This window comes from Phalacrocorax aristotelis, chromosome 1, assembly GCF_949628215.1.
Source record: "Phalacrocorax aristotelis chromosome 1, bGulAri2.1, whole genome shotgun sequence".
Taxonomy (NCBI): Eukaryota; Metazoa; Chordata; class Aves; order Suliformes; family Phalacrocoracidae; genus Phalacrocorax; species Phalacrocorax aristotelis.
In genome coordinates, this window is record NC_134276.1 from 20,671,928 (window position 1) to 20,699,250 (window position 27,323).

The following is a 27,323-nucleotide window of genomic DNA, read 5'->3' on the forward strand; positions in this document are numbered from 1 at the left end:
CTAGGGCACTCCAGTTAATGACCTGAAAACGTTACAAACTAAGCCAATACCAGCCTAATGGGAAATCAGTCTCTGCATATGTTGCATAATTTTTATATTATTAAACCAACTAGGAACTGTTTAATCAACAAAGCCAGCAGGAAACCTTCAAATAGCAGGAGAGCTGAGAGACATGCACTTGTTTGCCGATTAATTTTGTGCATGCCAAAGGCTCTCAGGTTCCCTGTCCTGAACAGGGCTTTCCATTTCTTGTCGGGCAACATCTTCAGTTTCTCTAGGAGGAGTTTCTGTGGTCAGCTGGGGGCTAAGTGTGCCTACATCCATTGCTTTCATCTTCATGCTTCCCTTGTGACCAGCCGCGTTACAGGAGCAGCTTGCACTTGTACTTACCCTTGTGTATCCTTTTTGAGACATGTTAAATCCATTTTTGAGACTTCTGCAATGTGCAATGTATTCATCTTTATTCCACATAAGATTCAGACGTGATGTTGGAGATTTTTAGAAAAATGAATTTTATTTAGTTTTTGTATATATTTCTGTTCGGAGGAAGAGTTAAAAAAAGTCAGAACTGCTAAGTTTAACTGATAGATTGGCAGCAGATTAACTAAACTGTGTGTGAGTAATGCTGACAGGCAGGTTGCAAATACCATACAGCTACTAAAAGAAACTAAACCTTCTAATGATAAAACTACAATGGATTCCTTAAAAGACAAGGTCAATCTAAACATGTAAACAGCTCTTTCCACCTAAGGTTGAGAAATCAGAACATGAGAAATTATTTAAGACAGTTTTGTAAAGCCTTTAAGTTAAGACAAACAAAAACAGACTATAAAATTGAAGAGGCTGATTCTTCAACCCTGATGGACAAGTCTTCCCTGGTCTTCAGAGTAGTTCTTCCCAGCTATACTTTCAGGATAGCTTGTGAGAATGTTTCATAACTGTATTTTAACTCCTATTCAATAATTTAATTTCTTTTTTTTTACTACAAAGTTAATTTAAAAATGCGCGTATCTCTTCTCATTTTCCTCTGAACTTGACACCAAAGCTCTTGCTAAAAAATAAAACCTGAAATCCCATTTTTAGTAACTTGCTGCCAAAAGCAGATACTGCTGATTGCACAAACCCAGATACAAATGAGCAATGAGGAATTAAACTTCTAGATACACTAAAGCTAAATGAATTGATTCTTCCAAAAGAAAACCAAACAGCTTGTAGGAAGCAAGTAATTCGTAAATGAAAGAAACCACAAAAGCAATAAAGAACATCACAAACCCATTAACATTACACAGGATAAAAATGTTAAAGAATAATCTCCATTCCAAAGTAAAAATGATTTGCCAAAATATTAACAGCAACAAGTAAAGGCAGCCTTGCATTAAAGGCAGAGCTGGAACTAAGCACATGTCGGGTGAACACAGACTTTTGTGATACAGATGCATCTTGCTCGATTGTGTCCTTTACTATTTGGTGTTGTGAAGCTGGCTGGGGTACTTTGATGCCAGTCCCACCACCCCGCCTTTGCTCCCGTTAGCTCTTTCTCATAGCTCCCATCACCAGAAGCAGCAAGCAACTTCCAAACACACAAAGTAAACCAGCTACCTGATTTCCTGGTGCCCCCTGAGTGGGGCATATGTTAAGTTTGATGGGGCGAGGCTGAGGCACTTATTGCATTTTATTTTATTCTGATGGTTTCCTGGGGAACTAAAGGATCCTTGGTGGTTACCAGTGCCTGATCTTCTAGACAGGTCTCAGGACACCTGCATAGACATGCTCTTGTTCTGGTGGGTGACTCTGGGTGCACTCCACAGATGACGAGTACAAGCATTTTCTCTATAACACAATTTAAAGCTGCAAGTGAAGGCCGTGGAGGGAAGAGTGGCACAGTGCTGCTTTGCTACCTTCTCACTCTATTTCCCTACATGAGACCACCGGACTGAGGCTCAGGTGGGAGGACCCCTCCTCAGCACAAGCTTGCCTGGCAAGTACTGACATACCAAATACATTCTCTGTAATCTCAGTACTCCTTAGGTGGCATCCTTATGGCTTCCTAATGCAGTGTCTCCTGTCCCTCATCTGAGTGAGGGCTGCTCTGGTATCTATCATGGAAGGTTCCCCTCTTCTCAAGGCTCCCCCATTCAAACCCCAAAGAAATGACAACCAAACGCCTCCTGTTGAGCTTGTATACAACTTTGAGAATAACACGGCTAGTGTCATGCTTAAAAGGGATGGATACTTCCTCACAGAGTGGTGAGGTTTCTTAGAGACATTTCCCCAGTCCCTCTTGAGTCTGTTATCACAAACCCATCTTGGAAGGTCAAGCTTTCACCACAGCCAAGACAAGTCAGACAACTGGGAGGGGGAAAGAGGAAGAATCTTGAGAGCTTTATGGGTAAGTCTATCTCCTGTATAAAATGGCCAGCCAGGAAGACTGATCTGGACCTGGGACTATCAGCTCCTAAGGCTGTAAGAAAGAAAAAACATGTAACATGCACACGTGTATATACACAGATGTGCACTGTGTTATAGCTAAAAAATATTAATCTATAATTGCTAAATGTTAATTTTGATGTGTTCCTTGCTTTACTGTTTAAGATCTTATGTCTAACTTTAAAGTTTGGAATAATAAACATTTTTATTTACTTTTCATTGGACTTATTTTTCCCCAACACTTATTATGATCTTGAATTCCTGAGATACTGCAGCATTCCCTGTCACAACCTTTACTAAGATAAAGAAACTATTTGTTACACATTCACCTTCTGCAGTACAATTAAAGCAACACAGTTATGATTCAAATTGTAGTTACTGCTGTTTATGATAGAATGAGGATTTCTGCTTCTCACTTATACTCTTTGTTGAAGAGGTCTGAGAGACTCTGCACATTCATAGATCCATGTACAACTTTTAAAGATTATATCAACAGTCTTATATTTCCAGTTTAATATTATCATCATGAAGGTAGACAAACCAAACATCCACACAGGATCTGGTGGAATCATCCACCAGGAACTAGCACATGAGCAGTTCACAGTAATGAGGGCACAGACCACGTGAATTTTCCTTTCTGATTTAGGATAACTTGATTTGCATGGATTGTGCAAGTGGTTTTGTGTTTTGGACCTCTGTCCCTGCCAGGGAAAGAGAACTGCCGTGTTAGTGGCTAACACGGCTAAGAGCGGACATCTCAGATGCCCGCTCTTCCAACAGGAGATGATATTGCTGTGACGTTCCTGCCAGTGGCCACTATTAAGCCTGGTGTATCCTGTACGCTACAGTGCAGGGTCAGACTCCACAGAGGAGTAAACAACACTATTCCCTAGAACAAAAGTACTTCTGTATGGAGGTCAAAAGCGATAACAGTTCTGTAAACCAAACTGATTGCACTAGAACGATATAAAATTATTGCATTAGAAACTGGGTTCATTAAAGTTTAACGATAGTAAAAAAAAGTCTTTTTGATTTAGCTCTTATGTAAACAGGACAGACAAACTCCTCTAAATAACAACATTTATAGCAAAAGAACAATGGACTGCTTTAAAAAGGACTTTTCCCAGTTTGCTTCCACACTTCTTTGGCTCCTTTAATGCTTTCTCTTTTCACACATTTCCAGTAACCTTGAATGCCTTGCTGTTGTGGTACCTGTTAATAAAGTTAAAGTATGTTTAGTAATTACACAAAAAAGACTCTTAGTCACAGACTGTGTAAATATAATACGTAATGCAGTGCTGCTGCTCCCATAGTTCACATGCATAATAACAAGTTCTTGGTGGCAACACTCCTCCCAGGTTCATAAGCAGTAAGGAATCTTCAGTTTAAAATATAACTTGTTTCTATTTATTATCTCTATTTGTGTTTCTACAAGCATTAACAAGACGGTTGTAGCAATCATCTGTGGTATTTAAAAACAGTGATGTCAGCTTGTTACCCTCAAACCTCGATGAATTCGGTTCCTCAGGACTCCAAGAAACTCGCCATGGCTCAGGCAGTCATCTCCATCTAGATCAAAAATCTTGAAGATGGTATCCAGAACATTATCTGAGAGCTCCTGCCCTGTTGCCACCTTCACTGCTCTCTTGAACTCAGCTAGTAAAGACATAATATTGCATCATAAGTGACTGTGAATTTGTGAAGAAATTGGAAAGCACATAAATAGCAGGGTTCTGTACAATTTACAATGTCTCATGGGTATCCTAACTGGAGAATTTGGGATGTGTGAACTAGTAAACTATTAGGAGGCCTCAGTTCATGTGTTCTTGAGCTTACTTCATCTTTCGTAACACAATTTTTATTAATTGTATGATAAACTTTTGAAATGCATCACTTCTCAAGCAACAGTAAAAGTGATAATTTTTGTGAGAAATAGCTGCATGCTGAAAACTTACATACTTCTGGCTGATGTCTGTACAGATGAAAGGTAAGTGTTTGCCTCACTACAGTCTCATAAAAATATTACCGTTTTATCTCAAACCAGTTTCATGTCAATTCATTCTACAAGAAAACCCCTCTCCTCAGAGATCAGCATTTTATGATATACTCCACCTCAACCAACAATCCCCTCAGCAACTCAGAAACACAGATGATCAAATACTCAATACACGCTTTACAGCACATGGCTTTATATACCTGTAGCTCTGATTTTTAAAGAAACAGGCTACCTTATCATGATTTTGTGAGGATTTATGGCAGAAAAAGCTGTCATACCTCTCTGGAGATCTACTTTCCTCTTCAGCTTTTTGGCCTTCTCTCTTTACAGTACCATGTGCATTATAGTAATACTTACTATCCGCGCTTTTGGTCTTGTGGTATAAAGAATTTGGAGTTTTGACTCAAGGAAGATGAGGAAATGTGTGGGGTTGCCATAAACCAGCAGATACTAAGAGTGAAATGATTATTGTTTATTTTAGCAAGCACAATCACAACACAGGAATTGGATGCATTTTTGAATGTATGTAGAGATGTCATACGGTACAGTGTATGTATGTATGTCTCAGAATACTGCAGCCTTTCAGTACTTAAAGGGGGCTTATAAGAAAGATGGGGATGAACTTTTTAGCAGGGCCTGTAGCGACAGGACAATGGGTGATGGTTTTAAACTAAAAAAGGGTAGATTTAGACTGGATATAAGGAAGAAATTTTTCACGATGAGGGTGGTGAAACACTGGAACAGGTTGCCCACAGAAGTTGTGGATGCCCCATCATTGGAAGTGTTCAAGGTCAGGCTGGATAGGGCTTTGAGCAGTTAATGAAAGATGTCCCTGTCCATGGCAGGGGGGTTGGACTAGGTGATCTTTAAAGGTCCCTTCCAACCCAAACCATTCTATGATTCTATGGTTTAGTCTGCTGTGAGCATTTCAGCATATGATAGCAGATTAGAACTTAGAACATTTTGGGAACTTTATATTACTATTTTTTTAATGAAATAGAATTAATTTAGAATAAAGAGCAGTATACTAGTTTTGGACTTCATAGTGCTACTTTGGCATACTTTGGGATAACTTATTTACATTAATTCTGTAACGAAAATGCATTTTTCTCTTAAAAAAAAAACATAGGAAAGGTGTGCAGTACTTACCCCGTTTAACAGGACGATTGGCTACAGTAAACATCTGCATGGCAATAGAAAAGTCTTCCAGGTTGTTTGTAAACTTGCAGAAAGTCTTGAATTCTTCCAAACTGATATTCTAGAGTATCACAGAATTCAGATGATATATAGTGAATGATAAATTAAAACCCCAATAAATCTATTTCAGTAAATCTGGTGGGACCTAGTGTTTAGGTGTGATTGCTTACTCATCATCAACAGTCACATTTCTCAGATGGCAAATTATAATTTTTCTTATTTGCATAAAATTCAAAAGCTGCAATAATTCACTTGGAAACTAGTTACATTATTAGATACTTAATAATCAAATGAAAACCTGTACATTCAAATGAGGAAGCAAAACAAAGCATGCTTTATGTACCAACCTCTCCAGCTTCAATTCTGTCTTTCACATTCTGCCAGTAAATTTCATTGTTTTCCTCATCGGTGAAGTACAGTAACCACTCTGCAAAGTCTTCTTTTCTCATGACATTCAAACCCTTTGAAAACTTTATGAATTCCATTTCTTGGACTTCTGTTTGCAGATCTTCCATGAATCTAAGAGTAAACAGATATTATCCAACAGCTGATACTTGCATCACTGTATCACTACTGCTACCTTAGCTACTAAATGCAGCAGACACTAACTCTTACTCACAGATACTATCAACATTATTGTTTAAATTGTCACTGGTTTAATTTTACCTGTGTGTGCAGATGTTTCCACAGCTGCATTTCAAGAATGACACCAGCAGGGTGCTCTCTAAGCCTGCATTCATGGGTTGCTGCTGCTAAGACAATTTACAGATATACTTGGCATGTAATTTTTACTAACGTTTAAAAATGTGTAGATAATGAGATAAAATGATTGGTAAGGCAGTATTACAATAAATGAATGAATGAAAAAGGATATGGTAACTAAAGCCCTGACACATGATTTATGACATTTCATATTAATAAGAGAAGAATGACAAGCTTGGAAAGTGCCTAGAAAGCGAGGCCCTAATAATCACAAAGGTGAAAGAAAAGAGGAAACTTGAAATCATCACTGCAGGAAAAGATGACTAAAAACCTCAAAGATTATAACTGCAAAGAGGGGTTTGGCAAATCAGTTCTGCACTCACTAGAGGATGGATTAGAGAGGATTATGATTGACACGTACAGAGTTCAGAAGAGCACAGAAAATTATGTTGCAGGTGTTAAGGAAGGTATGAAGAGAGCTGTCTCAAAAAGGAAGGGTGAACATTAAGGTTTTTAGGAGACACCCATTCTTTTCGGAAGAAAAAAAAAGTAGCATGAGAAGCAAGTAACAACCCGCAGGTACAGGAGCTAGAACTGTAAGCAGAGTTGCAGCTTTCAGTTTCCCCAGTTGGGCCCATGTGGCCAAAATAATTTCTTCTGGCCTGAAATGAATTTTGAGAAAAATAAAAAGACAATACTGTGTGATCCATTTGGTAATTTCCATTTCAGAAATGGGACAATCCAAAAAGTCAAAAATTTTAAATATAAATGAAGGATAAAACATGCTGATGCTTGCCAGAATCCCTTTTTAGTACCTGAGTTGCAAAACTTATTGACAGGAGAGAATGAAATACTCAGTTGGTGAGGCACGCAGCTGTGGCAATGGTAAGTTCTGGGGCCGGGTCAAGATCAGAGGGGTCATCTCCAAGGGGGATCTTACAGTAGACATCTGCTACTGACCTCCAAACCAAAATGATAAGGCCAACGAAGCAATATTTGGGTCACTTAAGCAAGCTTCAGGTCAACAGAACCTGGATTTTATGGGTGACTTCAACTACCCAGACGTTTGTTGGAAGAACAATACAGCAGCTCACGTCATCCATCAAGTTCCTGGAGTGCGTAGAGGACTGCTTCCTCATACAAATGTTAGATGTGCCAACCAGGAATGAGGCACTGCTGGACTTGCTAATGACAAACCAAGAAAACCTGCTTTGTAATATCTCAGCTAGTGATAGCCTTGGCTGCTGTGACCACAATATTGTGGAGTTTGGGATGCTGCTGAGCATGCTGAAGGTTAGTACTAAGACAAAGGTTTTCGATTTTAGAATAGCAAACTTCAAAGGTCAGCTGGGAGGGGTTCTGTGGGAAGCTTCCATGGAGGATAAAGGAGCTAGTGAATGCTGGGAGTTTTTCATGAACACTCTCCTGGAAGCACAAAACCAATTCATCCCCTTTAAAGGTAAGGGAAGTAGGCAGAGCAAGAGCCCCCCTTGGCTTAACTGCAAGCTTCTGAGTCTGCTCAAAACCAAGAGAAGTGTACCAGAGATGGAAAAGCAAACACCCGTTGAGAACTACAAGGGTATTGCCAGGGTGTGCAGAGATGCAGTTAGAAAAGCAAAAGCTCAGCTCAGATTGAAACTGGCCAGAGATGTGAAAAACTACAAGAAACAGTTCTTCAGGTACATCAACAAGCAGAAACAGAAAAAAAATACTGGCCCACTATTAAACAGGAGAGGTGAATTAGTCACCAACAACACTGAAGAGGTAGCAGTTCTCAACACCTTCTTCAACTCTGTCTTCACCAGCACTGTTGAGCCTCAGCTCTTGGGAACAAGAATCCAGGTTGATGCAAACATAGACCCACCTGGAATACTGGAATACTGTGTTCAGTTTTGGTCCCTGCCATGCAGAAAAGATATGGACAGGCTGCAGAGGGTCCAGAGAAGGGCCACAAAGATGGTCAAAGGACTGGGAAGTCTGCCATGTGAAATGCTTAGGGGAGACCTGCTCACCATGTTGCAGTATTTAAAGGGTGGGTACAAAGAAGATGGAGACTCCCTTTTTACAAGTAGTCACATGGAAAAGAGGGAGGGTAATGGGTCAAGTTACTCCTGGGTAGATTCTGATTGGACACAAGAGGAAAATTTTTCACAGTGAGAACAATCAGCCATTAGAATAATCTCCTCAGGGAAGTGGTAGATCCCCAACATTGGATGCTTTTAAGATTCAGCTGGACAGGCTGCTTGGCCCTCTTGTCTAGATTGTGCTTTTACCAAGAAAGGTTGGACTAGATGACCCATAAGGTCCCTTCCAACCTGGTATTCTATGATTAGGACAAAGCAATCATCTGGAGAAGAGGACAGCTAAGGGTCTATGTAGCATATATCAGTAGAGACTCATTTGCTCATCAGTGTGTTTGCAAGGCCTCACTGGGTTTGAATTCTTTCCCCTGAAATTATGGCATTTTAGTCCGCACAGCTATCTTTAGTTCTTTAATGAGATCACTTGGACAATTAGTAGCTTGAAGCTCTGTGAAGTCTATAAGGGGATAGCTGAAGATTGCTGTTGCAGCATAAGCTCTCTCTTGTATTTCTTCCTCTAATAATTAGGGCTGCACACACAAATAAAGGGCCAACAAATGTTCCATGGCTCAGGACGTGCAGGTGGATGAAAGCCTGACAGGGGAAGTGATATTAAGTTTCAGGCTAGAGTTTTATTAGGGTAATACTGAGGAAGGGTATGATATGCTCTCACATTTTATATGGGCATTTTTCTTGTCCAGTAAAGGGGGTTACCAGGCTTCCACAGCATAGTCAAACACTGAGGTATCTTCCTCCACAGCACACCTTAAGACCTGGCTCGCTTTCAAGTCCCCCGACTCTCCCTCTCACAAGCGGATGAAACACCAAAGGACCTGTTTGTGCCACCAGTGTGAAGGGGAGGCCCCTTGTCTTACAGACCAGCAAGAACTTACTTGCACAGCTTGCAAACCACTCTTCAGTTTTCAGACACAGCTCCTGTCCTTGTAACTCGTGAGATGACTGCTGCCTCTGGACAGCCCAGCAGTCACCATGTGCCAGGGGGACTGGCCAGCGCGGGCTGGCAGGAGTAACAGACTTAAGGTCTATTATTGAAAGTATGAGTTATTTATCTTGGGGAGCTAATGCTCAGTCATTTGCTGTACTGGTCAGTAGCCACAGGTTATGACAAACTACATATTCTTCCATCTTTTCTAAATATTGTATTTCCTGAAGCAGAAGACCCTCAGTGACCTGCCCCCCAGCCACACCCAGCAAAGGCAGGACAGCTAAAGACCAAGCACTTCTACGTGCTGAGGAAGGAGCAGGTGGCCCACCTAGCCACACACATCAGCCAGCTGAAAGGTGCAGCGAAGCCAAAGAGGAAGGTGAAGGGTTTGGCTGTGGCATTTTTGATGTGTTCTTGCTTCTGCACCCTCTTCTAGTTGGTCAGCAAATGAAGCGTTATATGTCCCCGGCCCCACTGTGGGTTTTCCACTGCCTTTTCTCAGGCCTAGGTTCTTGCCCTCTCCAGTTGCTTTCGGGCAATGGCACTGCACCCTTCCTGCAGCACAAGAGCTGTGCATCTTGCTGCACTGCGCAGATTAGGGAGGGGAGTGGGAATTACTTATTTAGGTGCAAAAAAATTTAATGGATATTTTATCTCAAATTGTAGGCTTGCTCCTGGCAAGCCAGAGTGGGAAGATTTCCTGCTGTACCAAATAATACTTGGAGCAGCAGCTGAAATGTGCAATTTAAAATTTATATGTGGTAGTCTCCCGTATTACAAAAATTAAAATACTATGAATCATCACATCAGCATTCTAGGTCACTCTTATTCCCAGATGTGAGAGTTAAAAATCCTAATGAGTTTTTTTAAAGTGAAAGTTATTAAAAGTTATTAAAAATAACTTTCTGGTTAGGAAGTAAAACTTGATATTTAAATGCCAAGACACCACTAGGGATACTTGCTTTTGTATCTTCTGGATCACGGTGTGATGAGTTTCAGCTGGAAATTCCTTAAAAATTTATCCAGATATTAGGAAAAACAAGCATAGGAATGAAAATCCTGCTCTCCCAAAGTCAGAGGAGCTTGGCTGGGGACTTTGAAGGGAGCCATAATTCAACTACGGCAACAGGATTCTGACTGTAGATGTGCTCTACAACTCAAAAATAATTACACTGGGAATACTCTTATGCTACAGTAGCTTGAGAATAAAAGCAAGCCCAAGTTTCCAAATAACAAAAAGAAAAGGTAAATCATAAATTTATAGATGGGAAAAAGGCTGGGAACAGATAGTACTTTCTTTAAGATAGCCTGTTCTGTCCACACTCTCTAACACACCCATGTTGAAGGCCAACGGCCGAATCTGTTATCATGTTACAACAGCATCCAGAAACCTTATCAGGATTTATCCCTCATTTTGTAATGCGCTTTACAGATCTATGGCAAGAGGGAGTCTCTCAAGACTTTTTGGCCATTCAGCTTTAATAGAAGTGAAAATGTAATAAAAGTGGGGAGACCTCAGGAATGCAGCTATATCCCCTCCAACCTGAGGTGTTGCAATGAAGTGCTAGGAACACAAAATGATAGACTGAAACACAGAAAGAGAAGGTTAGGGAGTTTTCCTTCCTATACCTCTACAACAGACTGAAAGTCTTGTAGAGCTTTAATATGCTAATACAGAACTGACTCTTTCTTGTTGCACTGATTTATAGGAAGGAAACTTAACAACAGAGACGGTGGATATACCACCCTGGCATCTGTACTCTGCTTTGGCTCCTCTTTAGACAATGAAGTCCTTCTGAAGACCTGATAATCCACTGTGCACCAAAGGACTGTTGCAAACCAGCTGCAAGGTTGCCTTTTTGCAATCTGACTTTCCAACCAGAATACAGAAAATCTAACAGGGGTTTTTGACCATTAACCTCTAGAGAACATCTACATCTATGCTTGGAAATTCGATTTTGCAACTGGTAGGACAGTTAATCAATCTTACCATTTTCAGAATTACAGGCAAAACCCCCTTTGATTTACTGTCCTCAGTGTTTCCAAGCCAAACATAACAAAACCACTCACTTTCATTTATAAGCATTCTGTATAAACTAATCAATCTATTTCTTCGCTAAGTATATAGGAAAGGAAGAAACAGAGATTCTTCTCAACATCACTACTAAATATATGGGAAATATTCAGATTCAGTTCCGATAGGAATATATAGTCACGAAGCCAGATTTTGTTCCCATCTTTACCTCCTGACTGTCTGATCCTGGTTGCATGAGCTGTAATCTCCACATGTATTAGGGGTCTATATATACACACACATGCATAGATGCAAGTGTAGGTACAGAGACAAATAAGTAGGCAACCATATTCTATTTCTGCAAAGCAGTTCAAAATCCCTAGATGAAAATCACTGAAAATGTGCAAGCTATCATCACAGCAAAAGCACTCCTAGTTGATGATGCTATCTGAAAGGGATCCTGCATCTGTGTGTTGGCACAAACATAGAACAGCCCCAGATGAATGTCAGCACTAGCAGTGTGGTTCAGCCCGGATCATTCCGGTTTCTTAAATGCAAGTTTTCATATGAAATGTACCATGGAATTCAAAATACCAAAGGAAAGAAACAGGACAGGTAGGGAAAATGCATGTTTTGTGTATGGTTATACAATTTGTGACCTTCAAGCTAAAGCAGAAAATAAAAAAGAAACCATGATTACAGAATATTTCTGGTGCAAAATTCTATTAACTGATGAGAAATTTGGAAGAAACAAATCAGATAAGAAAATGCCATAAACTGGATTTGAAATGCTAATTTTCCTTATATGATTAAAATATGCCCGTTGTTTAACCATACCAGGGAGTACTTTTTTTAAGCCATCTCAGAAAAAAAATAAAACAATCAGAAAGTTTTTTGAATATCCCATCCATACTCTCTGCCTTTTTCTTTTTTTTCCCTTCAAGAAGATTGTGAGAGATTTAAGCTTGCTTGGGGACAGATTAGAGAAAAAAATAATAGCAGTTGTAAACTGTTTAGGGGGTGAATTACTGTCTCCTCTTTTACTTGGGATTAGCCATACTTAAACAAGATCAGTAAGGGACTTTTTCAGGGGAAAAAACGGTGGCTGTGAAGAAGAAAAAATTTGCTATAGCTAAAAAACTAAATAGTTTTCTACTCAGAATAAAAAATAGTACATACAATATAGGTGGAAATTAAAGCACAAGTGAAACATTTTTTGGAAGGAAAAGACCAAAAATAATTTGTTTCCAAAACCAAGGGAAACTGCTCTGCATAAGAAAAAAAAAAAGCCTGGAATCCCAAGAAACTTCTGTCTTAATGTTTGAAATCTGACATTCTATAAGATGGGGCCTGGTATTAGAAGATGACATTATTATTGAGGTGCAAAACTCAGTGGTGGTCATCTGAAACAGAAATTTTTTCAGGTCTTCTGAGAAGAAAGTCTCACCTGGTTACAGCTTCTTGTATTAAATTTACTCACCTTTGTTACATGACTTTGGGTTTGCTCCATATTTTTCTATGTTTTCTTAAACTGATAAAGGATAAAAATTATTCCAGCTGCATTTGACCAGGAGGCACCACCTTTGCTAGTGATGTACATAAATATAATCCAGAACAATTTAAATTCCTAACCTTTGCCAGTGAAACAAGCTGTCGCTTTTGAAGTTGTGAATTAGTATTAATAATTAGCATATTGTTCTTACATCAAGGACAATACAACTGGGAAGGAAACATGTAGCAGTCTGGAGCTGAACATGTGCTCCCTGAGTCCCACCTTAAGATCCCTGAAACCACCTTGTTACTATGGGAAAGACATACGATGGTGTGCTTCCTGGACTGCTTCCACTACTTCTCCGCAGTCCTTGCAGAACGAAGTGGGAGCCCCACCACTGCTGCTCAGCAGAGAATGAAAAGGAGCAGCTTTGGTTGCTGTTTTGACAAAATACCTATGAAAAGGTTACTCCTTTACTTTCATGCTCCTAGCAGCCCAAGAAAGGTTGAAAAGGGATCTGACATTCTGTTTTGTAGTCTCATTCCTTATGTCCAGTAAAGAACAGCCTGAGGATTGTCCTTGTGTGTATCGCCTACCTATGATTTCCAAAGAACCATGCACCAGGTGGAGACAGATGGAGCACCGCACGCTTAACCGTTTTCCCTGCCTATAATCAGTGTGCCTCCTGTGCTCGGGGCAGTAGGAAGGGAGGCACAAGTGCTGGCTTACATCAGCTCCACATTACCTCAAGAGATGTAGATGGTTTCTGTTTTCTGTGTGCCATCTGAATGCAAAGAAAGGAGAACAAGGCAAATTAATTGCCTTGATATATTGACTGTGGCTGTCCAACACGTTTTAGATGTTTCGACTGTGGGCCAGAGGGTTGGACATCACTAGCGTACATGTAGATATAGACGGTTGTACACTTACAAAAGGATTTTTTAACATCAGCCAAACTGAAAAGGAGGAAGCATGAGGAAAATATATGTAAGTAATGAGGTAAGAACACTAGTCTCAGCTTTCTAAATTCCCATGTAAGTACAGTGAAATTTCACAAAGAAAGCATTCCTGCCTTTTCTTTTTTTTTTTCTTAGTTTCAAGGACTCTACAGCACAGCAATACCTGTGTATTTAACTAATGTGACAAGTTTCAGTGTGTCCTAATCAAACCTAATCACCCCTACTTTCTACTAGGTACTACACTGATCAATGGAAAAGCTTTCTAGGCAAGAACTTGGAAAATGATAAAAGCATTTGCCATCATTATTTTCTGCTTTTGACAATGATCTATGTCTGTACAGCTCATCAGTCATCTCTTATAAAAACAGTGTGGCACTTTGATCAAACAGCCAACAATAGCTTCCCGCGTAAGGTAAAACGTTATGAGAGGCCATCAGATAGAAACCACATTTTCTCTGAACAATAGGAACCTAGAAATGATGTGCTTGATTTACTTGCAAATAAAATAATGTGAAAGGTGATATCTTCACACAGGTTAAAAAGACAGTGATCCTTTTATTCACCTTTCTGCATGTTAAACAAACTTCACTATCACGTTGCAACTGAGATGGAGTGTCTACTCAGTGATAAAGAGGCACATTCCAGCTCTACGAAACATAACTGCCACTGTTGAAAAATTACCTGCATTAAACCTTACACTTACACACAAATTTTAAGAGCAACATGTGGGAGTTTGATTTTGATTACAGGCCTCTATCTGTGTGGCAGGCAAAGGTCTTTAACCTACGCGTTCTGAATGTACTAGGTACATAGTTTCATCAATGTCATGCCTCATTGTGTCAATGTAGGATTTTATCTAAAACCTGAGGCTTTTCAGTTTACACTGTATATGCAAACACAACCTTTTACTGGTGCTCTCTGCCTTCTGTTTCACTGAAAGGATCTATGGTATTTACAGAAAAGGGAGCTGGCGACATCTTGAACTTACTTTACTCACTTAGATTCCTATTGAGTTGAGGTCTTCAGAAGAGAAATTTTGTTTATTTGAAGACCAGTGTGTGCCAGAGCCAGTGGAGCCAAACACATTTTAGTGTTAGAAAAATTGTCACTCTTCCTTTTCTACTCTGACTTTCCCCAGACCTCTACTGATTGCAACAACATTCATTTTTAAGAAGGCTGACGCAGATTCCCCTGCTTCTGAACATAAATTGAGGTAAAACATATTATCCCAAATTTTTTTTTGCAATCTGTAATTGACTGATTGTATTTGTAGAAAAGGTAATACCGATATAGATAATCTTCTCTTGATATGGTGCTACAAGACACGCGTCAAGATTCACACAGGTGTTTAGACACTTAACTCCCATTTATCTCAAAGGCAGACTGTGCATTTGGATTCTGGGCTCAAGTTCACATAGCAAGATGTGTCTGGAGTTCATACTAACAGGAGAAATTGATCTCCCAAGTAACACAGAGTTTAAACCAATTAAGTTGTGATGCTGTGTAGGTGGTGGTCATCATTACTGATTGAAATAAACATTGGAAGAAAGAATCTCATCCAATTAAAACACTAATCGCTGATACCTGTTTGGGTTTTCAAGTTGAAAACAACCACAGCAGAACTTCCTACTCTGACGCAGACAAGGATTACACCGTCTTTCTGACATGTATATGACACATAAACTAGAACCATTCCCTACACCAGTTTTAGAACATTCTATTAATCTCTGATTTTGCGAAGCTTACAGTGAAATAGATGACTATCCAATGTTATGTTTCTGGGAGTAATGGCCACTTGGTATTCCACTGTAGTTTCAGTCTGATGTGTTGTTTGCCATGACTTAATTCCCAGTTCTGACATAAGTGCCACGAAGTATCTGCATAGTCCCATTGCAAAAGTAGTTCAAAGGGTAAAGGCAAAGGCACAGGTAAAGTTTCAACAGAAGCTGGAATTTGAAACAAGCAGAGAAGTTGCCTGTAGCCTACCATGACAGTTGTAATGGGGATGGGGGTGTCTCAGCTCAGAAAAACTTTTTAAATTGATTAGCACTCCCTTTTTTGGTGATTTGATCAAGAAGAAGAAAAATACTCATGAATCATATTGTCTAAAGGCATGCTATCGCACAGCTGCCAAGAATGGTAGTCTGAACCCTCACGGCCTCCAGGTCCATTGCTGCTTTGGAGTTTTCATGTTGCTCAACTCCTGTAGAGAGCAGACTCAAAGAGCTAAACCAGAAATTTAAACATGCAAAATCATTAATAATCTTCTGCTTGATCACCTGATTAACTTTCTGAAACAGCTCGGTGTGAGGTCAGATTAATATGCCAGTGCTGGTGCAAAGTAGAGGGGATAGGAACAGGACTGGTTGCTGTTAGGCTTCCCTAGCTGAAAGAAATACCTGAAAAATTCAGAATAGCGAAGTTTTTCTTTTCCTTCTTTTCCAAAGAAATGTACCAGCAACATGGTATTAACACCAGAGCCTTCCAGTTCTGATCCCTATAAAACAAAAAAATTGCATGATTAATTATTATGCATTGTATGATTAATAATATATATTCACCACAAATCTGGAAACATTTATTTTAACTAGAATTTCACAAGACACAGTTGCAATTTAATTACTGTTCCCAAAGCTATCACACCGGATCTCACAGCTGAATAATTATTTCACACCAACTGGTAACAGCGTGTTATATGTTCTGCTTCTAAATATTCTGTATGAAAGATGAGTACAATTTACAACCACCTTCAGTGAATTTTATGATTAGAACTGAGAAGGTTGTTAGTTAGATCTTTAAAAATCTTTATGCTTAGGTCCACAGAGGCTTTAAATAAAGTTAACATCTTAGTAAAAAAGTTTTTGGTCAGATATTTCTAATCTGATACAGCCATTTAAAAACATTCACGATAGTCTAAGAAACAAAACTAGAAAAATACATTCAGAGTGCTCTGTTACGGTCTTACAAGGCTTCTTGCAAATTTTCAATGTTAGTGACTTTTCTGTATATTTTTAAATCTGATTAAGAGATTTCTGCAGAAAAAGGATGCACATTATTTCAACTCAACAGCATCTTTAACAAGCCTAAAACCACACATAACACTGGATTTCTTTCCTATTCTTCTTTCAGCACTAGCATGCTGGCATTTCTTTGAACACAGCAAAACACTAAGCAACATGAAGAGAGTTTTTTTTTTTTTGTAAGTCCAGAGGGATTTCAACTAACTATTCTTATGACATCTAAATAGCTTCTGTGTCTTTTATCTAGTTGAAGAGGTAAGATGAAAGACAAGAGTCTATTCATAAGATTTAATACTAATGGTTATTTAGCTTTCAGCATCATCAATAACAAGTCCCATTAGTCCACTGTGTTTCATGCTTACTGCATATGTGACACAGCTATTTTATAGTTAAAGTGGTAACATTCCCCATTTCTACTGCAAGCTACAATTCACTAAATGCCAGTGATGTGAGTTATGTATGAGAGAACCTAGAAAAAAAACTTTTCAAGCCATACACAAACTGTACTTATTGAACTTTATCATTTAACTGCAGGCAAAGAATATTTAAATACCCACAAGATCCATCCTTCTAAAGTTTAAACACTTCAGATTACTGTGAAGACTAATGCATAAACATTGGTATATGCTTTTTTGAAAGTCAAAAGTCAAACATTCATGTATGCTTATTTGAAATTCAAACCCAAACTATTTATGTCAGAACGCAAAGTTTTCTAAGAAGAAACACAGAAGAATCCACATACTTCTCACCGCAGTGAGACTCTAATCTGCTTTTTCTGTTTTTGTTTGCTTACATGTTTAATAGACTTGAAAAATGCAAGAAATAAATTTGCTGATGCAAGTTTTAAAACTGAACTCATGATTATGCAATTTAGAGCTTCCAATTTAATTACTCCATATTAAAATCAGTGTTGTATTGAAAACAAACTGAAAAACAAGGTGTAAAATAACCTTTAAAAAACTAAGTCTGTGATAGAAAAAGTTTTTTTTCTTCTATTCATGTTTCTCTAGCTATAAGCTAGAAGATGACAATCAAACAATACCTATCTCATCTTATCTAAGATGACAAAGCCTATCCCTGGATTTATAACAAATATGCACCTACTTGTTGGCTACCCTTTTTATCAGTTGAAATTCCAAGTGGAATTGGCAGATGTCCAAACACCATGTTAGTGAGAGTTAAATGTATTTTAAAACTACAAAACACACATTTCTTTAAAACAGAATGTGCAATAGCAGACCACAGAGACTACAGCTTAAGGGTAAAATGAAAAAAAAAAGGCTTTTCCTAGAGTTAATGCTATTAAAGTACACGTTAGTACATAATTCCTTTTTGTCCACAGAATCATTAGGAGCTTTTGCTGCTGAGCTGTATAAATTAGTACCGACATGACAAATCTTTGTTAGAAGATAATGAGAGGTCTATTAATATTTCCAACACCTCACCCTCCTGAGCTTAGGTAAAAGAATAACTTACGTTTGGAATGTCTCTCTTGGCAATGAGAATGAAATGGTAACCTAATCCTGGAGCTGTAAAAAGGACCAGACTGGTAGCTTTGAGTAACAGAGCTACTATCTAAATGAGTGAAAGTTTGCATTCTGGTGTATCTGGTGCCTTGAGCCTGGGGAGGGTGCAGCACAGCACTCTCTTGAGCTGTGTGCTTTACAGAAAGCTGAGGTGCAGAGTGGAGAAGGGATGGTGATGCTCTGAGTCTCATTTTGGTACAAGCATGGGATGGGGCAGGGACATGTATCTCAACTGGGGACATGTTCCTGGGACTGCTGGTTCACACAAAGAATCCCAAAGGCCAAGGTCTGATGGCACACCAGTCTATATGAACTAATGAACATGTGTGTACATATTACAAACATAAGCTTATGTTCCCAGAGTAATGCTAACACCTCGTACACTTTTCAAAAGCACCATGAACTGCTGAATTATTCAATTATTCCTTTTTAAGCAAGATCAGATAACACGACATTTATTTCCTTATTACATTACACAGACTGTTAACATAGAAGCCTGATGCTGCAAACACTGAGTCATGGGCACAGACCTACCTAATCCTGTAGCTCCCCACTGAGCTTTTGACATTTAGGACCTGATACTGCAGCAAGTAGCAACAAGTACCACTGAGAAGCAACTTATCACAGTGAGACAGGATTTTCAGAATAATGTACCTAACTGATTTTTAAAACTCATCTGAAATGTTAATAGACTTACTGTCTCTAGATTCTTACCACCTTTCATTGCAGAATTTGCCTGAGGCATGACTGGAAAGCATTCATCATGATTAAAATCTGTAATATGTTCCTTGTTCTCTTACTTGCTTCCTGGGAGATGGTACTTGCTGTGCAATGCCTTATTGTGATAGAAATTGTAAAAATAATACATATTTTGGATTCGAAATTTTTTTTGGTTAAGATAGAAGGAGAGTGAATAGATGAAGAACAGGGGCAGAGAAGAGAGGAGGGTCAAGGAGAACAATATCTTAGCTTGTTTGCTAGTGATGTCCCAAATCTTTCCAAAGGTAAGACTAAATCTTTGCAAATTTTTCTGAGTCCACTTCTCTGAAACGCTCTTAGTTTTTCAGCTGCTAGGTCAGTAAATTCATCATGCCAGGCTCCTATCCCCGGAGGCAATGTAAACTTCCATCTAAGCAGCCTAGCCTCAAACACTGCTCAAAAGCATCAACCCTTCTGTCATTTTGAGAGTCTCCAAGATGTTGGGATATATCCTACAACTCAGTTCTGGGAAGAAGGTTTAAAAGATATATTCATTATGAAATTAATCCTGCCAGGTACAGCTAGCCAAAAGAACTGTGAACAAGTAAGGCAAGCTAGTGAGACCAGGAGACCCAGATCTCCAAAAGCAGTCTTTTTTGGCAAAGCCCAGACAGCCTCAAGTAGATGCCAGAATACACAATATATACTTTTATGATGAATCAGCTTTAATCATGTAAACCCATACCAAAGTTTTTAATGTTTTGCAAGACACTTCCTTATGAGGTAGGATTCAAGAATACTCAGGTCTGATACAGACAGGGCAAACGGCACTTTTTTTAACTGCAGAGGATGTAATAGACAATAGCAGAGAAGAAACCCAATGGAGCATTTTCTAAGCAACAAACAGCTTACATCTGGCATTTGACAACATCCAGAATTTCCATTACCTGGGGATTAGTTGTTTTTTAATGACAGCTAACACCATGGAATTGCTATGCTGTACCATTAGTGCCTTCAGCAAGAAGATGATGTAACTTCATGGATGTCCTCAGCTTTCAGTGCGTTACCCCTGGTTCTGCATCAGTTCACAAGGTACAGAATCAATCAGTTTCCAGCCAAATGGGCTAAAGCTAATCTGGGAGCAGACATCGTAGGAGATACTTTATGAAAAAAATAGGAACAGGTTGAAACTAGTCTTGTTGCCAGCAGGTTGAGAGCGACCAAAGCCTGCTGTGTCAAGCAGTCAGGGAATGGCACTGTTGCACTGCGAAGCCTGAGGCTGCCTGAGGCATGCACTGCTGGCAGCTGGGAAAAGCAGCTTCAGTACGCAGCTGGGGACAGCCCCTCACATGAATTCAGGCCCTGCCTCTCTGTCATGCCATACTTTAAAAATACTAATTTCTGTAAAAAGTCGAGAATCCGCACTGAGGACCCCCCTCAGGAGCTATGACGTTCAGTGAAGTGCGCTCTTTTGATAAACATGGACTTGGCCTCAAAGGCAGAGCACACCCATGCTCAGCATGTGTAAACCAACTTGTTCTTGGTGATAAAACCAACTCCTGATAGACTGTGTCCGATTCCCCACCCTGCTGTTCGAATATGTCCCCGGACAGTCCATGTTCAGGCTGCCATCCCAAGTTTCAGTTCTCACAAAATGCCAAGTGAGCATGCTTACACGCACCATTTCCAGTTTATTCCAATTAATTTTATAGGCAAATGCACTAGGTAGCGTTCAGATATTATGACCAGATTCTTACTGTTTTGAATCAAGGACTAGAGCTATTAGTGTAAAGCCGAATCGTGTGTTTCCCTGGCCTGTCAGGAGCCCACACTGCTATTTGGCTTCTCTAGCTATATAATTTAAAGCGCTTCAGACTAGGTTAAGTAGCAGAGACTAAAGGGGTAGCTGTGTCTCACACATCTGTGCAATGGAAAGCAATGCTACTGTGACCACAACCGGCTTCCAGATGAATTCCCTGGGGGAGAGACTTTTCCTATCCAAGCCAAATTCAACGTACTAGCAAAATAGGGACCTAGAAAGATGTCGGAAAGCATGTTTCTTTGTCTCTCTTGAGGTTATAATGCCATCAGATCATGTGGAAAAATAATTTCTTTGTTCATGAGGTAAACAATGACCCAGCAGTGTTTTAATAGCTTAATATTTTGATGCCACATGGCTTGGTTCTTTATGGAGTTTACCTGCCTGGAGAGCTTCCTTTAAAGCACACAGGTACACTGCAGTACTCCTTGGTTTAAAGTATCTAAAAGCTTTTCAACAGAATTAAATGTTAATCTGCTGATATAAAACATACACATTTATGTTGGGGAAGACAGGTCAGGAAAAAAATGTGCATTCCTTATGAACTGAGAGGCGACAAAATTAATGACACACTGTTTTGGGGAGGGATATTAATTTTAGTCTTGGATCAGATTCTGGCAAAATTCAGTGTGCTGCACAGATATGCTGCATCTCTGTTACAGAGTATTCCTGCACTAGAAGAGCATAGCTGTCAACCACCATCTTCCTCCCTTCAGTTTAGGCAGTCTTTAGTTATTCTGGGCCCAGGGCTTTACAGACTTTGAAGCTGTAGGTAGAAAACTTTAAATTAATTAGAAATTCTAGGGAGCAGATGGGCAGGTTACAACAGCCTGCAGAGTCTCTGTGGCTGAGGAGACGCGTCACAATGCTGCAAAGTCTGAAGGTCCAAGTGTAAAACCTTGTGCTGACCAGCTAAGTGGTGATAAATGTGTGAATCACAGAATCACAGAATGGTAGGGGTTGGAAGGGACCTCTGGAGATCATCCAGTCTACACGCTGGACAGGGAACATACCTGGATACACCTGGTGGTTAAATAAAGTTGCAGACTACCATTTACACCTTATTTTCGTAAGTCAGTGACATTTTCCATCTGGTATCAGAGACTGGGATTACTTTGAAAAACCAGAAAACTTAAATGCAAATTGTAGAAGTGTTGTGGAAATAAAGAACTAGCCCAAACACCATACTGCTGTTGCAGTATCTCAGTTTTCAAAGAACACAGTCAATTTAAAAATAATATTTTTATGCTTTATCTGCTTTGCTTGAAAGTAATACTATGACTGCCATAATTATTAAAAATGAGGGGTAAAAACATATGCATTGGCTACATCATATAGTCAGACTGTTTTTAAAGATAATCAACTTCTTTTGTGACAGACACAGACAGGAAAGAAAATAAAAACTAAAAGAAAAGTGATAATTTGGACTTTGCCAAGTAGAAATATAGGGACCAGAAGAATTTCAAGATAGCTATACTCCCCAAAGCTGTTTAATTCTTCTTTTGAACAGACTGTAATTCCATCTATTATCTGCTAACAAACAGTATTAAATAATATTTTCTGGTTACAATTACTTCAGATTCTTCTCAGTGGAGATTTCTGAAGACAAAATGTGAAGCAAGACAAAAAGCAAAACAGACACATTCAGGCTCAGGTATTTAATTAGCTCCCAATAAGCTTATGCGTTTATAACTAAATCTGTCCAACTGTATCAAAGTTTCTCTGGAAATTTTATACTATAGCTGTGCGTTCATGCAGAATAAAGATCCTTTTTCTTTCACTCTCATGGCAGTTAAGTCTCAATTGAAATTGGTTTTGAGGGGCAGACAACCCTATTAGTCTTAACTATTTTAATCTGGTGACTGATGAAAAGATTCAAGAAAGGAGACGATTGTTAGTCAAACAATTTTAAACTGAACTCCGGATGCATATTGAGGTAGAAAAACCTTTGTGCATCAGAAGACAGTTTTTGTTTATGCCTAGGAAATATTAAAGGTGTTAGCAATACTGCCACTTCCATTTTTTTCCCCAGGCAGGTGAAAAAGAACACAAGCTGGACCAACTCTTTGTAGAAACTGCTGATGCATGACAGGTTTATAAAGCAGAGCCCTGTATAAATTTCTTACTGAATGCTTCCAACATGAGCAGTCACTGCCCCATGCCTAATTACCCATTTTCAGTTTACAACTGAAAGCAAGTTTGTGGTGAGAAAAATATCCTTCAGCTACACTATCCAATTTAAGCACGCAAGAAAAGTTATGCTGCTGATGCAAGCAGCACCTTATAGTAATAGCTGGAGATAATCCATCTGCACTCTCCCCCTCCTTCACCCTGGTTCATCAGCTGCTTCTGAGGTGTTTTCAGTATGCTCAGGACTTTCCCCTCTCGGTTTCAGTCTCATTCAATCTCATCTAGGCTACAGAATAACTTGTCTCTGTGCTAACTAGAGACTGAAGAAGAGACGGTAGCTAGCAAAGACTTCACTTAGGGAAGAAGACAGGTTACACTCGCAGGATTCAGGGCAAAACAGCCAAAAGAGAGCAAGAATTTACCTGCTCCTTTCATTCACAAGCTGTATTTGCCATTTGCTAATGGTCTCCAATCCAGTGAAACTTCTAACCCAGTTGGAGGATCATACTCTAAGTTTCTTCTTCTGGTCTGCATCTAAGCCATTTCCTTCTGTGAGTGGACCTAACTAAAGTAGTCCTTGCCTTTGTCACCTCAATGACAGCAATTACATTTCAAACCAACTCAGAATAAGCTGATATTACTGCAACAGTAGCACTTAGGTAAATTTAAGGTATCAGTTTCTATTTGGAAAACCATATTTTCTCATATGGCACTACAGAGCTTTTTCTGTGTTTCTCATAAACAGAAGAGAGTTACTTTGAAACAGAGGCTTACAGAAACTAAATAACAGAGAGACCACACAGTAATAAAATACATTAATTGCATACATTTCATCAGGAGATTCAGAAATTACAAACATTTTTCTTTTCCAGTTAGAAAGCAGTTGACAAATCATGCGCTTCATTTAATTAAAGCACTAATACTGATGCTTACATACTTAACTAAAAACTCTGAAAAAATAACAGTTCACAGGAAATATAATGATGCTTTTGTAAAGAAAAATGTATCTCTATTTCATACCCGAAATACTGTTTCGTCTCCAGCTATTTTCAAATCATCTTCCTTCCCAATGATTCTCTGTAGCTGTATTTATTGAAACATAAAAAACACAGGAAAATTACAAACTTGGTATTATAAGAGTCTAATTTTTCAGAAACTTGCATTAATTTCACTTTTTCTTAATTATAAAGTCATATTTCTGCAAGGTTCTCTATTCATGACCAAATATTTGCATACTTAAGGATATTTTGGTATTCAGACACACTTTTTCCCAGGAATGTCTTATCTACTGTGGTTAATACAGCCAAGCAAAGCATATGGATCTCTCTTGCAACCCAGCACTTACTCTATTTTTAGAAGAGGTTTTCTTGCACTGCAAGCTTAGTATTCACTCCGTAAGATTTTGAAACTCAGGGGTATAACATCAAGGGTAATTCGGGAAATACCATAACTTCCACTGCCCCAAGGAGAACTTTAAGGTAATATGGAAAGTGCATTAATTTGCAGCACCTCAGGTATATCTCAGCTGCACAGTTTGTTTGACTGTATTTTAGCCTGGGAGGTCAACACTGCCACAAGAATGATTTAACATAGCACAAGGTATACCTACCTTTCACAGACATTTGCATGAATCCTCATAAGGACAGCAAAAATGAAAGAACAAGGGACTTATTACATTTCAGGTACAGATAAGGACTTACACTGAGTACTCTGGATTTGGAGACTTAGGAAAGATGCTTTTAAAACTCAGGGTTTTCGAAGCTGCTGGTTTGCTTCTCAAACATTTCTGAGTGATTCCTCACCCTGCCCATTAAAACTGGGAAATAAATCCATGACCAAATTTACATAGCTACTATTTTGTGGGGTTTTCAAATATCTTCTTAGGGCTTAATTTTTTCCTTTTTTTGTTATGTTGTTCAGAGAAGCAATATGGGCTTTTAAGTAGTGAGTAGGAAAAAAACTGCTCACTGTTCGTGTTGCCAGAAGTCTTCCCTTGGCCTTCAAATTTTGACTAATTCACCTGTCCTGTTTTTTTAACAGCCTCAGTTTTTGAGTTCCTCAGGACAGTTACTATTATTATTTTTAAATGCATGCCTTGATAGTATTTATCAAAATAAATACTGTAGCAAGACAATTGAACAGTACCAGTTCTTCCAAGTTTCTCCAAATTCTTTTTATTTTTGATCACTTACAAAAAAATTGACCAGGACAGTAAAAGCGTTATGAATTTCTTCATGGCAAAATATCAATATAGAGCTCTGGATAAAAACACCACTACTTGTCTGTATTCTCACTGAAAAACTAAATTTTCTTCTTACCTGAAAAATCCATCTTTTGCTCATACACAAGAAATACAACTGCAAATACTTTCTGAACAAGAGAAAATATTTTTTTTCCTTTTGGATTTTATTTTTAAATGGCTCTTAAAAAAAATCTGCAGAGACTACTAAAGAACACAGACATGCAATATAATTTTTTTTTCACAAGTGTTCTGGAAGATTTAGTTTATTGTTTTCATACACTGTATGTAAATCCTTATAGTGCTTGAAACTATTTCCAGTAGTTCGCCGATTTATTCCAGGACACTGCAGCAGCTACTCACAGAGGGAGAATTCTGCCCTTGAGAAATGGACTCCAATACTCAACTGCTCCATGTAACATTTATCTGTATTTAATATTTATATCTGTTAATCACTGGAACTCACTAATGGCTAATTCAACGATAATGAGACCTATTATGCACAACTGATGCCTCTTTACTAAAGACATATTAAGAAATATTTTTTTCCAAAGAAGAGCTGGCAGAAGGGCTGTGTCAGTCTTAAAAAAAAAAAAAAAAGGTGAATTCACATCTTCCAGTTGTTTAAGAGAAGTCAGTGCTTGTGTATGTTCTAGGTCTGCAGAGATATTTCGTACCAACCAACCACAACTGCTGGCAGTGTTGGCTGCTGGTTCATTCAGCCCTAGATGAACCTCTATGTTTTTTGTGATAACTGCTGTCCAGGACAAGTGTATAAAGAGAGTCTATTTAGAAGTCTAAATCACATAGGTCTTGCATGTGCCATCAGAGTTGCCCTACCTCCATTCCCAATAGTGTTGAACTGCCATTAATTTTACTCAGAAATCTTTCATCAGGACAGTTAGGGAAATTCCTTGCTTGCTGGGGATTTTGGTATCTTTGGTGGCCTTATTCTTGATGGGAGGTCTCAGGTTAATGTGCATGGGTAATTATGTGCACATGTCTGGAAATCCCCCTCATCAAGTCTCATGTGAATGTCTTAGAAGTGCAGAGCTCACACAAGTACCTTACTGTCCTCAAAAAAGTGCAGATAATATGGCTCTGAGAAACAATTCTTTGCACTCTGGTAGGGGCTGATTAAAGGCTGGCAGTTAACATCTGTGAACACTGCCATTTCCATCACGTCTTCTTCACCCTGGAGTTGCAGGGCAAAGCAACAAATCCTTGTGGATGCCCACCTCAAAACACAGACTGCTGTGATTCTGGGCCCTAATACTGAAATGTATCTTGTATTGTGAATGTTTACCACTGAAACATGGATGAAGCAGAAATTAAAAATAGACTGGCTTGAATACAAAGAAGCAGGGAGGAGAGACAACTTTTTACTGCTACTGGAAAGGAGGAAAACGTGCACAGAATTGGAAAGGCTGTGGAGGACAAGATAAACTCTCTCCTTCAAAACTTGGAATTGCATTCAAAATCTCCTTTCCTGAACATTCATTTATGTTGGTGAAGAGCACTGAATATACTGGGAAATCCTGCATCTGGCACTCGTTCAGTGTCTGATCCAGGCAGGTCTGAACAGCCTATCTACAACATGTGCTGCAGGCACCATGGACTTGGGTTGTAGCATTTGCTTGTCACCCTTCTTTCTTTCCTGAACGATTCATGTGATACATCTTTTGTCTGTTTATCCAGTAACACATGAGAGTTGAGATACACACAATTCAAAGAATGATGGACGTGCAAACGAAAAGGCCAAGTTCTTACCTCAAAGAATTCACAGACTAGATCAACGGATAATGGAGACATACACAGATGTGTAATCAGTAGGCAATGGATGGGAAGTAGGTCGAAGAAGAGGTGACAAAGAACGAGAATGAAGCAGCAGTGAAATTTCTTTTCCCATCACATCCTACTTATAGTAATTGCCTCCTAATTACTGATTACTCGCTACTCTTTTCCACCGCCCTTTCCTTACACGTTTCGTGATATTATTGTCAAATATACTGTAGAAATAACTAACAGAATAGTTCAGACATATTTTTCTGAGATGTGAACTGGGACAAGACAAGA

At 39.0% G+C, this 27,323-nt stretch overlaps 1 protein-coding gene across 3 annotated transcripts in view; it reads right to left on the reverse strand.

Annotated features, from left to right (window-relative positions):
- Window positions 1–495: 495 nt before the first annotated feature.
- The window catches only part of MICU2 (mitochondrial calcium uptake 2), a 143,950-nt gene continuing 117,122 nt past the window's right edge, over window positions 496–27,323 (reverse strand). For all 3 annotated transcript variants that reach the window (XM_075083411.1, XM_075083417.1, XM_075083427.1), the window contains 6 exons: window positions 24,029–24,091; window positions 16,214–16,311; window positions 5,968–6,139; window positions 5,573–5,681; window positions 3,926–4,083; window positions 496–3,639 (listed from right to left, as the gene is read on the reverse strand). In XM_075083411.1, the coding sequence (XP_074939512.1) occupies window positions 3,535–3,639; window positions 3,926–4,083; window positions 5,573–5,681; window positions 5,968–6,139; window positions 16,214–16,311; window positions 24,029–24,091 (705 nt within the window). In that variant the 3' untranslated portion in view covers window positions 496–3,534. The remainder of the gene's footprint in view (window positions 3,640–3,925; window positions 4,084–5,572; window positions 5,682–5,967; window positions 6,140–16,213; window positions 16,312–24,028; window positions 24,092–27,323) is intronic.